This window comes from Carassius carassius, chromosome 8, assembly GCF_963082965.1.
Source record: "Carassius carassius chromosome 8, fCarCar2.1, whole genome shotgun sequence".
In the NCBI taxonomy this organism is placed as follows: Eukaryota; Metazoa; Chordata; class Actinopteri; order Cypriniformes; family Cyprinidae; genus Carassius; species Carassius carassius.
In genome coordinates, this window is record NC_081762.1 from 11,498,795 (window position 1) to 11,517,440 (window position 18,646).

General features: G+C 35.5%; 1 protein-coding gene across 2 annotated transcripts in view; it reads right to left on the reverse strand.

The window, feature by feature from the left end:
- Nucleotides 1-18,646, reverse strand: part of LOC132145271 (copine-4) — a 33,816-nt gene that overhangs the window by 10,071 nt on the left and 5,099 nt on the right. For both annotated transcript variants that reach the window (XM_059556150.1, XM_059556149.1), the window contains exons 3-11: nt 16,721-16,900; nt 15,238-15,309; nt 15,072-15,146; nt 14,502-14,585; nt 14,328-14,417; nt 9,655-9,753; nt 2,238-2,324; nt 1,887-1,946; nt 404-537 (exon numbers count right to left, since the gene is read on the reverse strand). In XM_059556150.1, coding sequence (XP_059412133.1) covers nt 404-537; nt 1,887-1,946; nt 2,238-2,324; nt 9,655-9,753; nt 14,328-14,417; nt 14,502-14,585; nt 15,072-15,146; nt 15,238-15,309; nt 16,721-16,900 — 881 coding nt within the window. The remainder of the gene's footprint in view (nt 1-403; nt 538-1,886; nt 1,947-2,237; nt 2,325-9,654; nt 9,754-14,327; nt 14,418-14,501; nt 14,586-15,071; nt 15,147-15,237; nt 15,310-16,720; nt 16,901-18,646) is intronic.

Here is an 18,646-nt window from a genome sequence, read left to right on the forward strand (position 1 = left end):
TGAGCAATGAGGTGAGCAGGGATGTGACATTGTGAGGGGTCAAATATAATTGACTTTGAGCTTAAGTGACGTCTTGGGTGAGAGAGTGATTGAAGTGTAGAAAGACAATCCTTGACATGACAGCTCTGCATCCTACAGGCCCTGGCAGTCATAAGACTGAAACCCTGATTAATTGATGCAATGTATAATTGACTGATTAATTGGTTTGAATGTTTGGTTAATGGCCTGTACTGAGAAAATATCTGGTGTAAACATTTTGTGATGGAGTAGCTCTGTTAGTAAGCCCATTCAATTTCATTTGGCAAAATTAAAGGATTGACTGTTTGCTTGACTAGGTGCATGATTGATTAACTGATTTATTGGTTGACTGGCTGACTGATTGAGAGATTGATTGGTGGGTCACCTATCATAGTCCTGGCAGATCTCCCCAACAGCGATCAGTGCTTTGAGGTACTCGTTGGGCTGGTAAGGGTGGATGTAGTGGAGGGAGCAGCTGTTTCGAGGGTCGCCGTTTGAGGCGGTGAAATCAATCGCCACCTGTTAAACGGATAGTTCACCCAAAAATTGAAATATGCCATTATTTTCTAACCCTCATTTAGTTCCAAACCTGTATAACCTTTTTAACTCTCATGGAAGACATAAGGCAAAATTTGAAAAAATTGCAATTACTAGAACTAGAAAGCTTCAGAAAGGATGTAAAAACACTGTAAAATTGTATATGTATATACAACATTTATACACCATATTTAAAGTTATATGAAAGCTTAATTTAAGACTTACATTTAAGTTATTATTCTTATAAACCTATAAACATACTGTATGGACCACTGCAACCAGATTAGTGATTGGAATTTGAACGATCCTGATTCATTCAGAATGGTTTTGTGAACTGAATAAAATGATTCATTAAAAACCCAATGATTCATTGAACCCAAATTAATAAATAATTCATGAATAGGACATTGCTACAAACTTGAAAGGGATAGTTCACCAAAAAAAATTTAATTAATCTGTCATTAATTACTCACCCTCATGTCGTTCCAAACCCCAAAGACCTTTGTTCATCTTCAGAACATAAACAAAGATATTTTTGATGAAATTCGAGAGCTTTGTGACCCTCCGTAGACAGCAACGCAACTGACACGTTCAAGGCCCAAAAAGGTAGGACATCTTTAAAATAGTCCATGTAACATCAGTGGTTCAACTTCAGTTGTGCGAAGCAATGAGAATATTTTTGGTACACATAGAAAACTAAAATAATGACTTTATTCAACAAATTATTTTCTACCGTGTCTTGGATGCACACTCATGACAGTACTGCGATATCTGCAGCATCACACACATGCATTTTTTGTACTTTCGTGAACACTCAGTTAAGACTGATGTGAAAGAGATGAAATTGTTGAATAAAGTCGTTATTTTTGCTTTCTTAAGGTTGAACCACTGATGTCACGTGGACTATTTTATCGATGTCCTTGTTACCTTTCTGGGCCTTGAACATTGCTGTTACGGGTTTGAAACGACATGAGTTGAGTAATTAATGGCAGAATTTAAATTTTTGGGTTAAGTATCCCTTTAAAGTTACAGTTAATTGTAAGTTCATGGAAAAGAACAAGCAATACTACTCTTCAAAATGTCACTTTAGTGTTCAACACAAGAAAGAAAGTCATAGGAATATGGAATAAAATGAAAATGAGTAAATCATTACAGAAATTTAATTCAAATAATACATGATGTAGAAACATTAAAGACATGCAGCAAGAAACTAAACCACCAGAACACAATTTACAAGATCAAGGCTAGATTGACTCTTGTTATCAGTGGAGTTTGGTTTATCTTATAGATTAAGATAAAAAAGCGGGGAGATGTCTTCCAAAACTACTTACTGTGAACTGAATCTGACATCCTCCCATGATGTAATCCAAGAAAGAGTGCATCTTAATGATCTGAAACAGAGATAAAATAACACTTATTAAACGGATAGTTTTGGTCCTGGATACTGACTGGTTAACAGATCATTTCAGGTGTACAAAAATACAGTAATCATCATACAACATACCTGTTCACCTACAGTAGCTACTGTAAATATCACTCCACAGCACCCATAAAAGTCAATTATGACACTTTGTTTGCATGACAGAAAGTGACCTTATCCAACCCATTTAATAGATCAGATATAGTACTAGAAAAAAACACACACACACACACATTAGACATAAAGTGTCAGGAGTCCTCACCTTGCACAGAGTAAGAATAACCATTCCAGAATTTCTGTAATTCTTCTTCTTCACTTGGTACTTAGGATTAATACACTCCCACTGGATCTGTAGGAAACATGTTAAACGTACAACGGTAAGACAACAGCTCAGCACTACGCCATTCATTCAGCTCTTTACTGAACTCCATTGAGCCACAAGATGAATTGCTTGGGCTTGCAGACTTGCAGGTATTTCATCTGAGGTTGACTTGCGATGTATGTGTATGAGAGGAAGATGCCCACAGGCTGAGAGGTACAATGACAGACAGATGTCTAAAAGACTCAGTATAACATAGTGGCTGCAGTTGAGCCTTTCAGAAAATGTGAGAGTGATTGGCTGTAAGCTGGCAGTGCAGGCGAGACTTTCACAAGCATGTCACTGTTGATAAGTCACCTTTTGGCCAAGATCAGTTTGTATTTTCTCCTGTCAGGACAAAAAAAGATATGTCTATCCAAGCCAAACAGTTCTTTATTCATTTTACAGTTCTAGTGTGAATACAATAGCTTAGTGATGCCAACAATCCAATTATCTGCCTCATATTCGTGATTTACAATGTACAGTATGCACAATTATCTCAGCTTGTTCTAAAGATCAAAAATCAGGTCTTGAAGAGCATGCAAGAAGTTTTCTTCCACCACTAGAGACTGAAAGCATCCGAGTTTCCCGCTGAAAATGAAACACCTGTTGTGAACCCCGCTATCAGTGCAATCAGCGGGAGCTGACAGACGAGGTATTCCAAATGCAATGAGAAGCGAATGTTGAAGCCTTTGCTCCTCTGAGCATTCAAGTGTTAGGTGATTGAAGGATGGTGATTATGAAGTTAATGGAATTTAAAGTAACACAATGACTACTTATCCACCCAGCCAGTAATAGATTTCAAACAAGAGAAGCGACAGAACAGAGAGAACTCCTTCAGATGCTATAGACTGATGCATAAGAGTGTATCATGCCCAGTAACATTGTGTGTGTGTGAGTGGGTGTGTATACTCAATATGGCCATGTTGAAGTATGTGGACACCTAAAAGAAACCCACTAGATGGATGTAGAAATTTGCTTCTACTGAGACAAAATGTAACTGAATTGTTTAAAATAAATGATTTACCAATTGTGTCCTTTTTGAATCTGTATAATAATTCTACAACTCTGCGATATGTAATGCTTGACTCTGCTAGTCTTACTGGTTTTGTGTGAACACACACACACACATATATGTGTGTGTGTGTGTGTGTGTGTATGTGTTTGTATGAATTAATTATTTTATTAGCAAGGATGCATTCAATTGATCAAAAGTGACATTAAAGACTTTTACTACAGTATATAATCAAATATTTTTTTACTTAAAATAAATGCAGTTCTTTTAAACCTTCTATTCACCTGAGAATGTCAAAAATATATAATTTTCACAAACATATTAAGTAGTACAAGTGGCACAAAACCATGTAGGTTTCAACAATGATTAATTATTTTATTTAATTATTTTATAAAATGATTAAATTTTAATATTAAAATAATTTCTGAAGAATCACACTGAAGACAAAATAAATTATCATTTTAAATTACAGTTTAAAATATATATATAAAAAAACTGCAATAATATTTCACAATATTATCTTTTATTGTATTTTTGAGCAAATAAATGCAGCCTTGATGGCATAAGACAATTTTACCGACCCTAACCTGTGAACAGTAGTGTATATGAGAGCATAGAAGAGTTTACTTAAAAGAAGACATCACGGTTGGTGCCTCAGTCACCCAGTTCATCACTACAGAGCCCTAAACTGTGTAGCAGAAATGACTCGGACCAGACAAATTAAAGAGTCGATCAGGGCTGTGGCTGGAACATGAGCCAAATTCCTCAGTAAGGCAACAGGAAGTCATAAAACATTCTGTGCCACAAGTCCCAAGCAAGATGACCAACCAACCCTTTCACTGAACAGCTTTCAACATTAACACCACTAGAACAATTATTGACAATTTTAATTCGCAGAAGAGATTGTCAAATTTGTTGTTTGTAAGTGAGATGCAACGTCGGACATCACATGTAAACCCATGAGAGTTAAACACTTCCTTAAACACTTCCCCCACCCAGCAGAACCAGACTGAAATTCCTAAGGGGGAAGGGGCTTTGAACCTCTGGTCTCCACAGAAGTCTTTGTCAAGAGAATGGCTAAGAAACTGTTTTTTCTACATATATATGGACCAAAATGAACTCAAAAGGACTTATAAATGAATATCAGTCCATCGCTTCACTCCATATTCATTTATGTGTAACCCACACATTTGACTATCATGTTATAATCACTTATTGTGTATGTCTTTTAATAACTATGGGATAGCTTAAGGATAAATATTCATGTCTAGTATCTAATCGAATCTGCTTGCTTGAAATAGTCCTGACCATCAGTTATCTGTCAAATGTATCATATTCTTGTTATAGGAATCATGTCCAAAATTATACCCTGCAAGAGTGGGAAAATTCGGACCACATGCTTGGTAAGATAACATATGATTTATGATACGCCCGAGCCAAGACAATATCTGATTGGTCAAGACAACATTTGAGGTGTGGCCAACAGGCCAGTTTAAATACTCAGGACACCATAAAATCTTGCTTTTTAGTTGTTAGCTTTGCTTCTGCTACTAGTCATGTTTGCTTTTAGTTTTAGCTATGCTTCTGCTATTAGTCATGCCTGCTTTTAGTTTTGCTTCTTAGCTTTAGCTTTTAGCCATGCTGTTTGTCATCACTGTTCTTTGAGCGCGGTTCCGGCGTGCTTCAGCCTGCACGCCTGCTGCTACTTAGCCACAATGAGAAGAAACACCACCTAGTCTCGTCAAACTTTACTTCTTTTCTTTTCCGTTTGAGAGTTTCGTGTTCTGAGTTAAGTTTTGTAACGCCGTGTCGGACCTCGACTGCCCGTTCAACTTCAACCAGCCCACACAACTCTGCATCTTTAGCCAACGCCCAACCACGGGCTTCCCAAGACGTCACTTCAGCGACTACTGAACTTCCAGCCAATCAGCGACATCGGGAAAAACCCTAGTGATGGGAAGTTCGGATCATTTTACCGACTCGGACTTTTGAGTCTCGTTCAGCAAAATGAACGAATCTTTTTTCGAGTCATTTCGTTCATTTTAGCAAAATGTAATGAAAATGTTATGTGTTACTTCCCCAACACATCTAGTACTTACGCAAACGTTGATCACACTAAAAAACAATTCAAAACTAAAATGCTATAAGATACAGAAAAAAAAATCATTCTTTACCTGGGTCTACCTCCAGTCTGTGATTAGCTCACCTCACCTCTCATCTGACAAGAAGTCCTCGGGTTTAAGTCATTCCTTAATCACGTGACAGCCCCATACGCAAAACTAACGCAGTCTTGAGCCGGAAAGAGAATTGATTAGTTTATCTCATGAGTCTTTCGGGTCTCGGGTCGAGTTTGACTCGTTCCTTAATCACGTGACAGCCCCATACGCATAACTAACGCAGTCTTGAGCCGGAAAGAGAATTGATTAGTTCATCTCATGAGTCTTTCGGGTCTCGGGTCGAGTTTGACTCGTTCCTTAATCACGTGACAGCCACATACGCAAAACTAACGCAGTCTTGAGTCGGAAAGAGAATTGATTAGTTCATCTCATGAGTCTTTGGGGTCTCGAGGCGAGTTTGACTCGTTCCTTAATCACGTGACAGCCCAATACGCAAAACTAACGCAGTCTTGAGCCGGAAAGAGAATTGATTAGTTCATCTCATGAGTCTTTCGGGTCTCGGGTCGAGTTTGACTCGTTCCTTAATCACGTGACAGCCCCATACGCTATTTCTGACATTTTCTGTCACTGTGTTTTTGTTACTGTTTGTTGAGGATCTGTGGTTTGTTATTATTTTATAAATAAATAAAACCCTGTTATAAATAAAATATTGATTAATTTTTCTTTTTGACTGTCTATCAGTAAATAAACACTAGGCTATATAATAAAATAATAATTCAAGTTTACAATAAAAAGTATTTATACTAGTTTGTTCATTTTTACTTCAATTTTGAGTTTGCTGGTATAATAATTGCTTTTCCTAGGCAGACTTGACATATTGGTGTAATATATGTATAAGAAGATTGCTCAAAAAAGGATATAATGACATATTAAAAGCAAATAAAATTTTGAATTTGAATTATTAATGTTAGTTTAAAACATTAAGGTTATGATAACTTCAGCTTTAACAGTTTTAACCCAGCTCAGAGTGAGGAGGATACTTCAGATCCTGGTGCGACTGCCAGTGCAGGGGCCATGTTTGGGAAGACTTTGACGAGAGGGTAGCAAACTTGAGGCCTTCTGCTACCTCTTCTAAGACCTCAGATGCTATAAAGGTGCAGGCCTACCTTGCAGAGCCACTCTTACCCCGCACATCAGACCCTCTGGCCTGGTGGAGGAGATGTTCACCAGTATACAAAAGCCTTTCTGAAGTCACAAAGACAAGACTTTGCATTGTGGCCACATCTGTGCCATCTGAAAGATTTTTTTCTAAAACTGGGCAGATTATCTCAGATAGAAGAAACAGACTCAGCCCATCCAAGGTCAGGGAGCTTGTTTTTTTTTTTTAATGCAAACATGCCTTAAAGCAAGTCCTAAAAATATAGCCACAGTGTGTTATTTATTTTAAAGCTTATTTATTTTTATTTATTTAGAAAAAGACTAGCTTGTTGTGCAATATTTCTGTTGTTGTTGTGATTTTAAAGGTAATTTGTTATTGTTATAAGGCTCCGTAGCTTTAGTATCTCTTAATTTTCATTTATTTTTATTTAAATGGTTTAAAATTATTTGGGGAAAAGTTATCCTCTTTGATATAAAGTTTTTATTTTGGCACAAAAGTGTTATTTATTTTAAAATGTATTCATTTTAAATTATTATATAAAAAAAGCAAAGCTTGTTGTGCAATATTTAGTTTTTCTTTTTTTTTCTTTTTTTTATATTGTACTTTTTAAAGTTCATTTGTTAAGGTTATTAGACCCTGTGGCTTTATTATCTTTTAATTTTAATTTTATTTTTAATTATTTACTTTGTTATTATTTTGATTTATTTTGGAATAGTTGTCCTCTTTGTTACAAAGCTTTAATGGCACAAAAATCAACAATTCAAAAGTATGTACACAGTGTTTTTTAATGTTTATAAAGTGTCATATGTTACAAAAGTATGGTTTATCTGATTTAATAATTACTCTAGCCAGTGTTGTCACATCACGGGACAAAAGAACGAACAACTCGAAGAACCGAAAGATGAACTAATCAATTCTCTCTCGGCTCAATACTGCATTCTTTTACTGTCTATGGTTTTAGCGTATGGGGCTGTCACGTGATTAAGGAATGACTCGACCCGACCCGAAGACTCATGAGATGAACTAATCAATTCTCTTTCCGGCTCATATTGCATTGGTTTTAGCGTATGTGGCTGTCACGTGATTAAGGAACGAGTCAAAAACCCGATAGACCCGAACTATGAACTAATCAATTCTCTTTCCGGCTCAGACTGCATTGGGTAAGCGTATGGGGCTGTCACGTGATTAAGGAACGAGTCAAAAACCCGATAGACCCGAACTATCAACTAATCAATTCTCTTTCCGGCTCAAGACTGCATTGACTGACAGGTGAATCACTACTACTAGAACAGAACCTATAGAATAATGCGCATGCGCGACTGAACGAATCACTCCCCGAGACGACTCGTTCTTCCCGAGTCACATTAAAGATTCGTTCAAAATGAACGAATCGTTCAAGAACGACACATCACTAAAAAACCCCCCTTTCAACGACAACTTAACACAGGAGACGCAAGTACTACCTTCAGACATTTGTACCGGTGTATCTAATATAATTCTAACCTCATTGAGGAACTCAATGCGAGGGTTAATTAAGTGATTGATGGTTGTTCATGTCTATGCAATTTAACGTATTGCTGTAAACTTGGGATTTCACATTTTCATTCTCTTAAACTCATCCTTCCCTAACTTTCGATCTTTCTGCAACTTGTGTGAATGTATGAGTGCGTGCGTTTATGTGTTAGATTAGTTTATACGTCTTAGATTTATCTAATAAAGCCTTATTCATATTGAAAGAGAAGTTTCTTGTGTTTTGTGCTTACAAGTTAATGTCTTAAACTGCCGATCTTGTTACTGTGCTAATTGATAGTGTTTATACTATACTTTGGATATTAATATCCAGCGCAGATTTGATGTTAAACGGCTCGTTCAGTGAATCACAGGGCGTCTCAGTGATCAGCCGTGAAACAGTGATTCTGTTCAAATTCCCTTTAAAATTTTAAATGATTCCCTTTGAGCTAAATTGACCTGTTTCCCTTACAACTGTCAAAACACGCCACTGCAGTCATCCATCTGACACAGCACAAATACACATCACTCTCTTTCTCACATATGCTCTCTAGTTTCTGCTTTTTCTTTCTTCTTTCTACTTTCTTCTTAGTTTATCCCTTGCTGTATCCGTTCACTCTGGCTCCGTACAGTAACACTTATTATTCTCTCTGTCTCCCTGCAGGTAATATTGTCTCCATGGTGACAATAGATCAGAATTCTCTATAAGATCAAGGATAAAAAGAAGCTCAAAAGAAACACAGAGAGAGATTCAGACAGAAAGATGACGTGATCAATTCAGTGTCTGTTATGACACAGGCAGGATGAGTAGAGAATAGTAGATGAAAACTGAGAAAGTGAGACATATAAAGATAAAAAATTAAGTGTTAGGCTTGTTTCACATCTGTATGAGCTTCACACTGACTGAGCTTCCGCTGCATAACAGACATGAGGCTCTCCACAGAAAATAAAGAGATTCATGGAGTCTACAGGAGGAGCTGGAAGGTAGAAAATATAATTGCTAAGGTATTCTGAGTGGACCACAGTGCTGCTTTGTGTAAGTCTGTATCACAGAACTGAATCATTATCTAAAATCCCTTGAAGACCCATCAGGTTGGATAGGATGTGAAAAAGGCTTCACGTGCTAAGAAATAAGACTCAAAGGTAAAATTTTGGCCTCATAAGACCACAGAATCTTCTTTGAATTTCCACAGCAGTTCATGTGCCCCAGTTGAGATGTGATATGAGTTTTTATTAATGAAGGCATTCTTCTTTGCACATATCCATAAGCTGGAGTTATGAAGTATGTATGCTATTTCTCTTACTCAGCTCCATGTGCTTCAGGGTATATTTAGCACTTCAAAAATGTTATACTGTATGTCTTTGCCCTTTTTAGATAGTATTGCTTCTTGCTAATGCAATGGGTGAACAATTACAAATGTGAACCATTGAATTTTATTAAACTGATTTATTTTTTCATTTTGACAAGAGTGCTTTGTTGGAAATCTTCATTTTGGAAGCAGACTGTGTGTGTGTGTTCACCTGCTTCCCATCCATGGCCGCCTTCATCTCCTTGAAAGTGGTTTGAAATTCTCCTATGAAGTCATGTTTGCCATTTGAATCCCAGTCCCATACTGTACACTACAACAAGAAAAAAGACATTAGAACATTATATGTTTATGATACAGCCCAATAAATGAAAACATAATAATTGCCTTTTGACACACTAAACCATCATTATCCTACATCTCTAGTATGCTGAGCCACATGCTTAATGCAGTAAATAAATCTGTGAAGTTGTTTTCTGTAGCAGTACTAAAGGTCATGTTGTCTTATACACACACACACACACACGCACACAAATACACTTTCTTACCATTTTATTTCTTACCACATTAACATTCTTGTTTTAATTTAAAATTAGTAAGACTGATACAATGAAAAATACTATTTTGGCAATATTTTGGCAATAGCATCAAAGTCTTGCTATTATTATTTATTTGATATTTATTTATTAGAAAAATATTTGTGTAGTATTGACTCATCCTCATGTCCTTCAAAACCTGTATGAATTCCTGTATTGACTTCAAAAGAAGATATTTTGAAGAATCTGGGTAACCAAACAGTTGATGGTATTCACTGCTTTCCATACCGTGGAAAAAAATACAATGGAAGTCAGTGGCTACTGTCAACTGTTTAGTTACCCACATTTTTCAGAATATCAGAAGAAACAGAAGAAATAAATGTATACCGGTTTGGAAAGACACAAGGGTGAGTAAATGCTGACAAAATTTTCATTTTTGAGTGAACTATTCCTTTAACCTCCACAACTCATACTCAAACATTTGTTTTAATCTTAGAGTTGCTTTTAAAAACAAAAGCAGTGTCTCAGAAATGACAGATTGCTCATACAGTAAAAATACACAAAGTAACCAGTGTGTCCAAAAACCAAGCACTGAAATCATTAATAACGCCACAAGAGCAGGCAAAATGAAAACGGCATCAGCTTTTTTTGCTACAGTGAGACTGAGTTCATTTAGAAGATCTTTTATCAAGTCACTGATGGATCTGGAAAAAGCTGAGGAGTCAAACATTTCAAGACGCGATAAAGGATCATGAAGGCATTATACAAATGTATAATCCAAATGTAAAGACAAACTGCAGCAGGTCATCTTGTTATCATAACACATCTTCGATTTTAATACCTAGTGTCATGTTGTTGATTTAAAGATTTAACACTCTAGTCGGTATGCTGAAGCACGTGTGTATATGTGTCACTGAGAAAGTGGGTGTGTGGCAGGAAGACAGCACACTGTAGCATTGCTGTTAATGAATCATTGATGCCGAGACATAAGCGGGTGGTAATCAAAATTTGAAGGCCATTTAAAATATTAATACAGTGATGCTGAGGTTGAGCTGTAGAAGCTGGAACCAGCAATAACTCAACATGCAAAACTCACACCTGCTTCTCTGCTCTGTATAAAGTTGGGAACATCCCCAAAAAATGGATGTGTGTATATATATATATATATATATATATACACATACACATATATTATCATTAACTGACATAAATAACAGGGCTATTTTGTGAATGTGAAGATATGATCTTTAATTATATGAACAATGAGTAAGTCATGGTCAATGTTTCCCAGTTTATTTTGTGCGGATGCACTCAAAGTTTTCCAAACTAGATTTAAAATTATAATTGCATAGTTTTTGTTGCTTTTGGGCCAGTTCCATCAATATTTGTCAAAGATCTCATATTGTGCTAACATGATAAACATCTCATATCAACATCTGCATAAACACATTGTTTACCGCTATGAGAAATAAAACATAACTTACTTAGTATAAGTTGACTCACAAATGAACGTTCCATAACTCTTTTCTATCCGTCTAGAAAAATATTATGACATAATTTGGATAAATGGGTTTATGCAATTGTATCATGCTATACAACAGATGGGGCTCAAATATGGATGAAAAAAAAAACTGAGAAATTTACCCCAACAAAACAGAAATTGTGAGCTCGCAACATAACACAAAGGTTTAACTGCCTTGTCTTATACAACTACACCTCACAACACGAACAAAACTGCATTGGCTCCATAACTTTGTGAATCTGAATTCAGTGTGCGTTTTCCTTGCAGAGACATTGCTGTCCGTGGTGCACTGAGTGTAAAGAAGTCATGAATATTAAACAAACCAGTTCATGTTTATTCAGAGACATGTCCCCCAAAATAACTGTTTTCCCATCTGTCCGACTATAGATGTCCTTGACTGTCCAACATCACCAACAAATATTTGGACTAATATTTTGAGTATTTTACATTGAAAATGTCTTTTAACCCGCTTTAAATGAACATGTTTCTCATTCAACCACTTAGTATAATTGCCAAAGTTTTATTCAAAGTGGCTTGTTTCCAAGAATTTAAAGCATTAGTTAATTTGCTGTAAGTGGTGGTTATTTTCAAGTGGAACTGAGAGCAGCAAAGTAAAGTGCCAACATGGAGCTGATCAAGCGATTAAGCTCTCAACTAAACATATTCAGACATCAGCTCTTCATCTTTTGCTCTCTTTGTCTCTTTCTTGGCCCGTATCTTTCACTTTCTCTAAAATGTCACCCGCACAGTATGTGAATGTTTTAGAAAAGGCTTTACTTCCGCACAGAATCTTAGGGTGGTGTGAATACTGAATCTCATCTTAACACTGTGCCCTTATGAGAATACAAAGAGAATAATCTTTAAAGACAGATTATTATGATACAGCTCTCCTATCCCCTCTTCTGACAATCTTGCACCTGCAGTGCTGAGATGTGAATATGTGTGTGTGTGTGTGTGTGTGTGTGTGTGTGTGTGTGTGAGAGAGTGTGTGTGTGTGTGTGTGTGTGAGAGTGTGTGTGTGTGTGTGTGTGTGTGTGTGTGTGTGTGTGTGTGAGAGAGAGAGAGACAGAGAGAAAGAATGAAAGAAAGGAGAAGGAAAGTAATACAATCTTAGGAGTGAATAAGCAAACACACACAAACATTTTGTATAAATTGAAGGAATCTTTCAATGCTGCACAGTTGCATTGAACAACTGCAATGCATCAACACCCTTTCATAAGTAATAAAGACAGGGTTTGAAAAATTGGAGTTATTTGGAAATAAAAAAGGTTTTAAAAGTGTATTAATGTAAGTCTGCTTTCAGTATGGTAATTTGTTGTTTGTTTGCTTGTTTTTATCGCCATACCAGCATATATTTCTATTTTTGTGGTAATATCAATGTATTTTAACAGAAATAAAAAGTATTAACATAGAGTAGCATTGAAAAACAGCATCTGACAACCAGCTCACATCATTATAATAAATATTATATAAGATTTTTCTTTTCTATCTTTGATAAGAATGGAAGATTGTTCCTGGTAAAATGTTTTTGAACAATTGCTCAGAATAGTTTGTGTTTTCATTTCAATAAATATACTTTGTTAAATAACTGCATTTTAACAATTGAATTTTAATATTTAATCTCACAATTATAATATTAATAATTTAAATATATTTTTAAATGAAATGTATTCCTGAGATGGCAAAAAAGCCATTATTCTTTATAATATGCCATGAAGCATTTCCTATTATTATTAATATATTAATATTGTTGTGGAAACTGTGATTCATTATTTTTAGGATTCTTTGATGAATAGAAAGTTTTGAAAGAGTAGTATTTATTTGTAATACACTATTTGTAACAATGTAAAAAAAAATGTAAATGTGATGTGTGATTAATTCAATGAATGTTTCCTTAATATAATTAATATATTGATTTCTTTCCGGAAAAAAAAAATTACTGACCCCAAACTTTGAACAGTAGTGTACATATCAACAAAAAATATTGTTGAAATATTAAGAAATATTACTATTATTTTAGACAAGATGTCCATGAATAGTTTTTTATCACCATAATCATCTAGATTTTAGGTTAGAAATAATATAAATCTATACTTTAAAGGAAATTAAAAGGCCTGTAACTTTAATCATTAGTTCATTTTATTAAGTCAAGTTAGTTAATAAAATACTGAATGCTAAATAATTCTAAAAGAACATACAGACGTATTTCATATCAACTACACAAATAACCTTGTTAAAAAGGATTCGAATGCCACAGCACATACCGTCTAATCTAATTTTCTGATCCCAAATCTGTCATGTCTTTGAAAATAACAGGATGTCTTTCTCTCTGTAAAGCTCTATAGTGTTTTCTTTTTTACAACTAGACCCAAATACAGAAAGTTCTCAAACCCACGATGACTTTGTGGGCTTGAATGCACTAAAAAGCAGTAACATCAATTTCTGTCGTTGGTTCCACCGTGTCTGTTCCTCTCAGGAAACTGTCAGGACCTTCCAAACAGCCAGGCTCCATTTACCCGCTCAGTAATTAGCTCACTATGAAAGATGTCAGGTGCAATGGTGAGGCAGAATGGATAGGACTGCCATTACATAAATCTGCCAAGATGATTCTAATCTAATGTGACCAAATGGTCACGCTGAGACCAGAATAAAGAGCAAAAAAAACCCATGCTGACATAAAAGCCTCATATGGAGCAGTATATCTTTCAAAGAGATGTTTCCTTGCTTTATGACAGAAATAACTCTCTATTTATCATAGAAGCATGCAAATGGTTAGGTTTCTGGTTCATGATCAATTTATAGCGGATATACTCAAAATATCTGTCTTACCTTTAACTCCCGCTCATTGTCTCCACTGCAGAGTGTGTTTAAAGAAACTTTGAATGATTTCCAGACAGGACTGAGATTGTTCATAATGGTCTGTAAGCAGAAAAATACCAGTTACCACATTTTTTTTCCCAAATATGTATTTCATATGCATTTGTGTGCAAATACCAATCTCACCTCTGTCCTGTGCACCAGTGATGCTGTGCCATCATCATTCACTCTGAAGATTTCCAGAAATGGATCCGACTTGCTAAAAAAGTCCTAAACAAAGAAAGCATCACACTTATTCTTTTTTGTAATGTAAATACGGCATCTATAAACATAAGTGTTCTGGAAGCTCTTGGGCCAATCAAAATCATTATTTTTGCGATTGCATTTGGTGGGGCTGGCAGTGCAGAAATGACATAGTTGAGCTTTAATACATTTTTGATTAATTCATACATTACTCCCAGGCACATTTATTGCGTAATAAATGGCCTGTCTCTCATTTACAGACTATAACTGAATGCACATAGTTTCTTGTTTTTCTAAATAATCCACCGTGTATTTAGTCTCAAAGCTGTCCTCATTTAGTAATGAAAAATTAAAAAATAGCAGTATATTTTTAATAAAATAGTAGATGATGCATTGCTCCAATCAAATTTTGGCTACTCGTAAAACAGTACTGTTATCAGATAAAAACAACTGTTATCATTTTTCTCAATATTGTTGCAAAGTGCCTGTTGAGCAATTATCGAGATGTCACACCTTGTCATCCAGTTTCTTGGCACTGAAGGCGAGCTCCACGTAATCATCATTCCCAGACAGCTCTTCAGCTGTGACCTGTGATTTCAAAGAAGTCATTGCTCAGATTATGACTAAAGAGCACACATTTGCAGTGTGAATTAATTGGGGGTGAGATGCCTGTTCTTACTGTGATAGATGATTTTCCAGCTGTGTTTCCTTGCTTCAGTAAAGCTTTGGAGAGTTTTCTCTGTGATACAATCTATGAAAAAAGAGGAGTGAACATGAAGCAAACTGATACATGTATACAGACTGCAAACCACACTTGTAAACCATAACAAACCTTAATATGAAAGACTTCTTATTGATTTTAATGTTTTATCTGTATTTTAAATTACACACTGTGTTGTGTTTGAAATTAATTTAATTAATTTAATTAAATTTAAAATTTAATTTGTATTATTTAGCATTTTTTATGAAGGAATCTTTAATGTTTTGAGGTAGTCAAAAATGGTTTTAAAGTATTAATGCCAACAAAAGATGAAAAAAAGTTAAAATAAATTATAATAATAATAATTTGGCAGCAGCAAGATATACATTGCCACAAGAAAGAAGACATATTAGAAATTATATTAAAATTTCTTCTACTTCATGAAGAGGGTGAGGGTGAGGGTGAGGGTGACGGTGGGGTGAGGGTGGGGTGGTGGTGGTGTTGGTGCAGTGGATAAGACACATGCCTGTGGTGTGAGAGACCCGGGTTCGAATCCACTGTGAGACACCAATGTGTCCCTGAGCAAGACACTTAACCCCTAGTTGCTCCAGAGGCGTGCGACCTCTGACATATATAGCAATTGTAAGTCGCTTTGGATAAAAGCGTCAGCTAAATGAGTAAAAAAATGAAGAGCATGGATAATCCAAAAGCCAGAAGGTTTTTCCACAAAGATAGATAACTTCATCGTCAGACAGACCTACATATCTCAAAAACCATGTATTAAATATGACACGTTTACAGCATCAAAATATTTTTTTCTGTTATCTCAAGTGAGTAAATAAGCTTAGCCAAAGCTAAATGTAGAAGGTAAACCACATTCACCGACAAGGCTATTTACACATCCACATATTTTAAAGGGTTTAATTCCTATTTTGACCAATTAAAGAAGAGGAAAAAAAATGATGGAAACAAAATCCTTCCAAAATGTACTTATCTAGCATTTTCAACTCACAAAAACCAACTCACAAACCACATAATATCCAATACTTGCCAAATGTAAGTGGTGAAAACTAACTACACAAATTGTTCTACAGCTTCTACTGGCTGTAGTTAGTTCTCACCACTGTCTACTTATCAGTTTAACAGCCTGAAACAAAATAAGTGTCTGTTATTAGCATCCAAATTCTCACCCTCACATGAACTCTCCTTTCCTCAAGTCCTCTTTACTCTCTTATGTTCCTTTATATACAGCTGGCTGTAGTCTTGTTTTATTATAGACTAGATAAAAAGAGTTTGGAGTAATAGTCCCTCTGCCCACCAGGCACCTTTCTGCTCCAGTGAGCTCTCTGCTACCCTTTTGAATCCACACAATCCCTCTCATGTACTCATCCTCTCTCTCACGCACTCGTTCCATTCACTAGCTTTCATCTTCCCTACTGCGCTTCCTTAAGTGTGCATTCACCTGTCCGAGTGTGCACTCCATGGCGCCAAGGAAGTCAGCCTCTTTGAGTCCATTATGGTTGCCACTGATTTCATGCAGTTCAAAACGAAGGCGCTGTACTTCCTCAAAATAGTAGTCCACGGTGAAGACTTTGGAGAAAACCGGGCTAATGCTGCTGCGAATCACCTCTGTCCGGTCCACCTGGAACCAATCAGAACACAGCAACTGTCACACGCCAGCACTGCTGTTTTGATTTTATACACATTTCAAGATTTCTTCACAAATATTCTCCCCTGAGATCAATGACATCATATCCTGTCGTATTACAGGCAGATTGTTGGAATGATGACAAGGATTTTCTCTAATCCAGTTCATATCCTACATCAATTCGGTTCACATTCAGACTCATTTCAAATCAATGAGCCTAAGCTGAACAGAGCTACAGAACAATGGGGTCATTGTACTTATAGTGCAAACTGAATTTGTGACAGGTTTTTAGTTGCATTACAACAATAGCAAACCTTTTAAAATTGTATTATACTCAATCCCAAGTATGTGGCACCAGTAATTTAGTAAATCTGATGAAGCCTGTGGAAAATACACAAAATGTGGAGTCAGTAAGATTTTTACATTAATACTTTTATTCAGCAAGAACATATTGTTTAAAAGTGATAGTAACAACTTTTAAAAAACTTTTAACTGCTATAAAAGTATTTCAAAGAAATGCTTTTCTTTTGAACTTTCTATGACAGAATCAAGCAGTACAACTGTTTTCAACACTACTACTAATAAGAATGTTTCTTAAGCACCAAATCCAAATAAGCATATTAAAATGATTTCTGAAGAATCATGCGACACTCAAGACTGAAGTAATGGCTGTTAAAAATCCTGAAAAGGCTGAAATTTGTGTATTTTTCCGAATTCTTCAGAATATATATATGATGTGATATCATATATGTGTATGCCCAAGGGATATATAATTTTGAATTGTAAAAAAATCTACATTTTGCATAAAGGCATCAAGCCTAAGATTTTTTCTAAATTATTTTCAGAATAATTAAGCACATTTATATTTCAGTTCTCTTATTACAGTAATGCACTACTCCCATGATATATAGTAAATTTTATTGTATAGCGGTAAAATAGTATTTTTATTTTAATAAAATAAGTAAATATATTAAAATCTAATAGTATCAGTAAAATAATCACATTTGGTAAAACGATCAAATTGTAGTATATCAATTTCAAGGGATAGTTTTGAATAATGTTTGTAGCAATTTTGTTTACTGTTGACATCCATTGTACTTACAAAAATGCACACAAAAAAAATCAATATTTAAAAAGAAATCTTTTATGATCCACAGAAGGAAGAAATTCATACAGGTTAGGAACAACATGACAAATTTGTCATTTCTTTGAGTGTAGTATCCCTTCTAAAAAAAATTGTTTTTTTGACATGACTAACAGAAATAGGAAAATGAGACTTTCGGTCACTTTACAATAGTCGAGGAAATACAGCAAGAACATGCTTAATTGTCTTGAGAAATCTTAATGGTTCTTAAAAACCTAAAAGTCTTCTATATATATATATATATATATATATATATATATATGTATCCTATTTAAGTGAAGTTTGAGCAGGACATTTTCTTGACAGGTTTTGTGAGATTTTCCATACTGCTGGCCTTTAACCAATTTATACGGTTTCAAACACATCACTTTGTTTTTAACTTCAGTGCTCACAGCTGGAGTTCAAATGGCACTGCCTTATTAATTATGAATCGTACCCTTAACGGTGCCAAGCAAAACCCGGGTTTGCCAGAAACACCTGCAACTGAAACCTTTCACAGATACCTAGCAAAAACAAACAGGCCACTTCACTTGAGTTTTTGCAGCAGTGCACGTTTGTCTTTGGTTTTAGTAGCGAGGCACAAGACAGTGTGACAG